We start from the raw sequence: 6,380 nt of genomic DNA, 5'->3' as shown, positions 1-6,380 counted from the left end.
TTTTTTTAAGATAGAGTCTCACTCTGTTGCCAGGCTGGAGTACAATGGCGTGATCTCACCTCACTGCAACCTCCAACTCCCTGGCTCAGGTGATTCTCCTGCCTCAGCCTCAGTCCCCCAAGTAGCTGAGATTCAGGCATGTGCCACCACGCCCAGCTAATTTTTGTATTTTTAGTAGAGACGGGGTTTCACCATGTTGCCCAGGATGGTCTCGATCTCCTGACCTCATGATCCGCCCGCCTCGGCCTCTGAAAGTGCTGGGATTACAGGCATGAGCCACCGTGCCCAGCCCAAATGTAAGATTTTAAAAGGGATATCACAGGTAAAAATAGCCTCAGTGCTGATGAAGGTATGAGACACCACTATACACTGTTGGGAGTAGAAACTGTTAGAAACTTCCTGGAAGGCATACAAAAACACATTTTCAAAATGTAAAAAGTACATATGAATGGCCTGGAAATCCCATCAGTACAACTATCTACCAAAGAAATAAATTTGTGAAAATGTATGTGAAAAGGGTGACTATATAGAGACCTGTCTCTAAAAAAAAAAGATCTTTATTAACATGGAAAGATGCCCACAACATACTCAGATTGTAAAACAACACTATAATCTTTTTGTTTTAAAAAAAGCAAATCTTACACAATTCAGTAAGATATATACCAGAATGTGAATAGTATCTCTGAGGTATGATGAGATCCAGCAGCTAGCCCATACAGTTCCTTCAAGAGAATTAGAAAAAGGCACCTCTCCTGGCAGACCTCTCTGTGCCCCAGAGGCACAGAGCTCTCCAAACTGATCTTGCCTTTGCAAGAACTAGAAGGTGCTCCAGGCAGACCCAACCATGCTCTAGGGTACACAGCCTGGCAAGCTGAATATGGCTTTCCGCCTCCTCTCACAACTCCCTCACCTATCCTTAGAGGGATACCCTTACGCTGGGACAGGATTATGGTTAATTTTCACCTATTTATGCCATTCTTCATTGTCTTACTATTATCACGATAAACAAGAAATTTACTATTCACTGATAAGAGTAGTACTTATTGATTTTAAGAGGATTGGCTTAATCCTTCCAAAATGAATTCCAACTTCACTCCTACTACTTTTACAGCCCTGATACATTGCCCTATACTTATTTGTGCACGTTATCTATTTAAATGCATAAACCCAATAAAATCAAATCTCTGTCCTAGGTCATATAATACAAAGGTTGAAGAGCACTATCTGCAGCGAGCAATGTCATTTTAACACAAAGTGGAATTATTCCGTTCTGGAAATGGAGAAGGGAGAAAAGGAGGAAGGTAGCCTATCAAAATTAATCCCTCTCCACCACTCAAAAATGTCTTCAGCAAAAACTCAGTACACTCTAGAAACAAGCAATTAAGCTTTTTAATTGTTTATCTTTTATTCTCATGTAAGTCTGGATGCAAGATTTATTTCTTCATCACACTAGTGGATTCCCAAAAGAAGACAGCAATTTAAATAAAAATCATGAGTGATTACCATGCAGTTAGGCAAGGCATCTGTAAAATAATACAACCGCTGGACTAGGATTAAAGGAGAACTGGGTTCTTTTCCTGGCTTTGTGGAATATGTAATTTTACACAAGGCAAAAATCATAACCTCTCTGGGTCTCATTTTTCTCATCCCTAAGGTGGGGGCTGGGCTAAAAATCCTCCAAGGCCCCTTTCGGCTTGTGATAAGACTTCAAGTCGCCTTTTCACCCTGAAGGAGTCCATTCCAGTCCGCAGCAACAGTGTATTTTCCGAGCCCTAGCTAATTTCTCCATGCTTCTCCTAAAAATGTTGTGCCCAAATAGTTCTAAGCTCTCGAGATTGACTCCCAGTCAGAAAGAAATGGTCTTTCAAGACCCACTAACAAAGTATGTTTCAAAAGGATTTAAAAAGGTAAAATTAGTTTACTTTAGTATAAGGAGGGGGGGAGGAAGCTCTAGCCTGTATTCAGAGATTGACATACAATTTTAGGAAAGAAAAAAAAAAAGGCATCCTAAAGCAACTCTACCTGGTAGATGGTTTAAATATTTTAAAACAAAGAGCTCACGCATAGAAAAAAAAAAAAAAAAAGCTGCTAACATACAACCATCACTCTCCTGTTTTGAAGGCACAGGAAAAAAAAACTGTGTTTTTCAGACAGGATTTACTTTCGCCAAAGAAGCAAATTTGTAAGGAAGAAAACCTCTCTAATTAAAAAGGAATCCGGGAGGAACCAGCGTTTCTAAGGGCCTTTTCACAGTCCAAATTCAAGTGCATTTTCTTGTACAATGTACTTCTGTGATTAACTCACCGCTACACATTTAAGCAACCCACACCCACACTTAACACTCAGCCTCACTCTTCCGACCGGTCGGGGTGGCAGCGTGGACGAGTCACAAGATAGCGGCGGGAGTGGAAATTTCCTCTCCCCTGCAGTGGGGCAGGGTCTGGCTTCTACGAACCAGTCAGCGGGCCGGGCGCCTTCGCCAGGGCCTCTCCGGCCGGAGCGCTCCGTACAAAGGAGGCCGGGGAGCTTGGCTACCGAACGTTCAGGGCCGGGCCCCAGGCAGGGGTCCCCGGCTTCCGGCGCCGCGCCGGGCGGGAGGCCCGGGCAGCACGTGCGCCCCACTCCGGGCTAGGAGGGAGGAACCGGCGCGGCGGGCCGCGCTGCCTCGGGAGCGAGCGGTGGCCAGTCCCGCTGGCCCGGCGAGCAATGAATGGGGCCGCGCTGCACCGCTGCTGCCCGGGTTAGGGTTGGACGGTCTGGGGCCCCGGCGCGGGGGGCCGCCTCCCGCCTTTCCGTTCCCACCCGACCCCGCCCGGCACCCCCCGGACCATGGCCGGCCCCGGACGCCCAGCTGCCGCCCGCTCACCCCAGCTCTTGGCGGTGCGCCCCAGGAACTCTCCGGTGGTCGGGTTGTAGATGAAGAGCTTCCACTCGGCCAGGAACTGGTTGAGGGACTTCTTCTCGTTCTTCGTCATGGTGTGCGCGCGGACGGCTGGGGGAGCGGCGGCCGCGAGGATGGAGGCGGCGAGGGCAGCGGAGGCGCGTCCCTGCTCCGGCGGCGCAGCCCGGCGACGGCAGGGGAGGGTGGGACAGCCGAGAACACCTCCTCGTTACAGGGAGTACTCAAGCCGACTGCGCCGCGCCGCGCCGGGCGGCCGTTTGGGCCGCGGCAGCCTGACGTCTCAGCCGGTCGCAACCAATCCCCGCGCTGCTCTGCCAGCGCCGCCACCGCCTCCCGCTCGCGGTCGGGGCGCTGCCTGAGGCGGCGAGGTTGCACCGCCCAGCCCCGGCCCGGCCCCGCCCCGCAGTAGCCTCGGGGGCTCCCTCAGCCCGGGTTAGAGGAAGCGAGAAGTGCGTCTAAAAATCTGAAGGTTTAGTCGCACGCAAATTTGTAATAATAGCAAAAGGCGGGCGTCCCCGCGCCGCAGGTTGCTCAGGAGGAGGACTGGGTTTCCCGAGCGTTCCCGGGCGCCGGGGCGCTGAGGAGATGCTACCCGCGGCGGGCAGGCGCGGAGAGCACGGAAATGACTCCAGTCTGCCCGCGGCGTCCTCTTTGGGGGAACTTAACCGTCCCCTCCCGGACCTGCCTCCCCGGTGTCCCCAGGCGCTCTCTGGGCTCTGTGCCGTTCCTACAGGACGCTCTGCGGGGGATCGCGCGGGGCTCCCACAGTGTACACCGTGCACTGCTGTTCCGAGAACATCTTCGCTTGGCCTGTTTTAAGGATTCAACCCGGAGCCTCGGATCAATGGGAATTCCATTCTAAATAAGCCAGTGAATGGAGTATTTTTCTCCGGATTCAGTTGACTTTGTCAATGAAATCTATATACGTGCTTTCCCAAGGCTCCCGGCAACCGAAAACTCCCAGCTTTTGCCCAGACGCTCCTGTTCTTAACCCACAAGAAATGGACACTCGTGGAGGGTCCACGCCTGTGTAGTGTCGCCGGCTTTTCATCCTCTCCTGTGTAGAGATCGCGGCCCTTGGGCGGAGCTGAGGGTGCGGGTAGCGCTTTTCTCCGCGAGATGGAGCTGACGAGTACGGGGCCCTCAGACTCCAGCGACAGGATAAAAGACTTAATAGGAGTTTGCACAGAAGGTGCTGGTTTTTGTTGTTGTTGTTTTCTTTATATTGTTTTGTTTTGTTTTTAGAAAAAAGAAAAGCGCTGCCTCCGTTTTATTAGCAAATAAAAATTATGAAGAAATGTAACAGCCATCTTATTATTTGGAATAATGAATTATAATCTGTCTGGAAGTTTAAACAGCCTGCAAATGAATAAATTTTCCCTTGTCCTCACTTTTCTTACCAAAGTAAGCAATGATGAATTATACTTTCCACAAATGGAAAAGTGGTAAAATATATTCCTGTAAAGTGCTTTTTTCACGATTAAAAAAGCTAAACTTATCATTGTGACATTGAAAAGAATCAAAATCCATTTACATTTTCAGCTAATGACACCAAAAGATTTGTATTAGCATTTTGGAGAGTTTGGCATGAAATCAGTATTAGAAATAGCAAAGCACCATGCAAGCAGACTGGAATGATTCTTTAAATCGTAGGCAAGATTGAAAGAACTAAAGAATGGAAGTAGTTAACTATTTTCATCTCATTAAAAATATAACTACAGGTAGAGGAGACATAAAATACTGGTAGAGTTGATAACAGGCTTTTTCATTTAGGTAAGATGGAAGATATTTAGAATGAAACAAAACCTGTCTGCTTCATTTACATTAAGTATATGCGTGTATGTGTGTGTATGTGTGTATGTGTGTGTGTGTGCTAATGATAAGCACGCTTTAATAACTAATTACCTGGCACACAAAACGTGGTAAACAAGAATATTATGAAGTAGTGTTTCAAAGAGATTGGCTGCTGTCAAGGATTTGTAGTTTGTATAAGTTTAATGGTCATTAATAATGACTTTCATACCTAGTGCTTTGTGGTTTTCCAAATAAGGATTTAAATACAAATATAATTCAGTAAGCAGTTTTGAAACCCATGACTAGTTCAGTATTGTAACTAGATCCAACAGATTTTAGTTTGGTGAAATTTTTACATTCTACTCCAAAACATGGAAACTATTTGTTTCTCTGACATGTGGTAAGTGAGCATTACCTGGAAGAGAAAATCCCGTGTTTACTGGGAACCACCGGCTTACCAAGTATGAGTAGATGAAATATAAAATTTAATCACAGTTACATTCTGTCAGTTTATTTTACTCTGTTTCTCCTTTGAAGGAGAAGTTACTTTGCTAAATAAAATACAGAATGCCCACTTTAAGTCCAGATAGATGATGGATATTTTGTTGATATATATTTCATGCAGTATCTGGGACATAGCTCCCCCCGCCCAAATTATTCCTGTCTGTCTGAAATTCAAATTTAACTAGACATCTTGTTGTTATTGTTTAGAGATAGAGTTTCAATCTTGTCGCCCAGGCTGGTGTGGAATGGCACGATATCGGCTCACTGCAACCTCCGAATCCTGGGTTCAAGCGATTCTCCTGCCTCAGCCTCCTGAGCTGGGATTACAAGCGTGTGCCACCACACTCAGCTAATTTTTGTATTATTAGTTGAGACAGGGTTTCACCATGTTGTGCAGGCTGGTCTCGAACCCGTGACCTCAGGTGATCCACTTGCCTCAGCCTCCCAAAGTGCTGGGATTACAGGCGTGAGCCACTACACCTGGCCTATGTTGTGTTTTTATTTGCTAAATCTGAAAGCCCTATTTGTAGAGGATACTTGGGAATTCCACAGTAATAATAATGATATCTTATAAATAATTAACTAAGTCCTGGGCCCTGTACTACTTGCATAGTGTGATTTATTTCTCAGTCTTCACAAATACCCTAATGGGGAGGTACTGTTTCCTTAATTTCGTAAATGAGGGAATTACATTTACAAAATTGTAATTAATTTTGTAATTAATCATCTAATTACAATTACTGAAATTAGAAAAATTAACTCATCCATGGTTAAGAAGCCAGCAAATGACAGCACCTGGATTCAGATACCCACCTCTCCTCCACCACCCAATACTGTTAATACCTCCACAGTAGGCCAGGCATGGTGGCTCATGCCTGTAATCCCAGCACTTTGGGAGGCCAAGGTGGGCAGATCACAAGGGCAGGAGTTCAAGACCAGCCTGGCCAACATGGTGCTAACCCCATATCCACTAAAAATACGAAAATTAGTGGGGTGTGGTGATGGGTGCCTGTAATCCCAGCAGAGGCTGAGGCAGAATTGATTGAACCCGGGAGGCAAAGTTTGCAGTGAGCCAAGATTGTACCACTGCACTCCAGCCTGGGTGACAGAGAAAGACTTCGTCTCAAAGAAAAAAAAAAGAATGGCAGATTGTTGCATTAATGAAGCTGGGTGTGTTAAA

At 46.5% G+C, this 6,380-nt stretch overlaps 1 protein-coding gene across 1 annotated transcript in view; it reads right to left on the bottom strand.

The window, feature by feature from the left end:
- Nucleotides 1-3,601, bottom strand: part of ATP1B3 (ATPase Na+/K+ transporting subunit beta 3) — a 50,802-nt gene extending 47,201 nt beyond the window's left edge. Inside the window, exon 1 of the mRNA XM_017523748.2 lies at nucleotides 2,867-3,601. Within this exon, the coding sequence (XP_017379237.1) occupies nucleotides 2,867-2,975 (109 nt within the window). The 5' untranslated portion in view covers nucleotides 2,976-3,601. The remainder of the gene's footprint in view (nucleotides 1-2,866) is intronic.
- Nucleotides 3,602-6,380: the final 2,779 nt, after the last annotated feature.

The sequence above is a fragment of the Cebus imitator genome, unplaced genomic scaffold, assembly GCF_001604975.1.
Source record: "Cebus imitator isolate Cc_AM_T3 unplaced genomic scaffold, Cebus_imitator-1.0 Scaffold30, whole genome shotgun sequence".
NCBI classification, from domain to species: domain Eukaryota; kingdom Metazoa; phylum Chordata; class Mammalia; order Primates; family Cebidae; genus Cebus; species Cebus imitator.
Note: the sequence above shows the minus strand (reverse complement) of the source record. Positions and strands in the feature narration are given on the sequence as shown.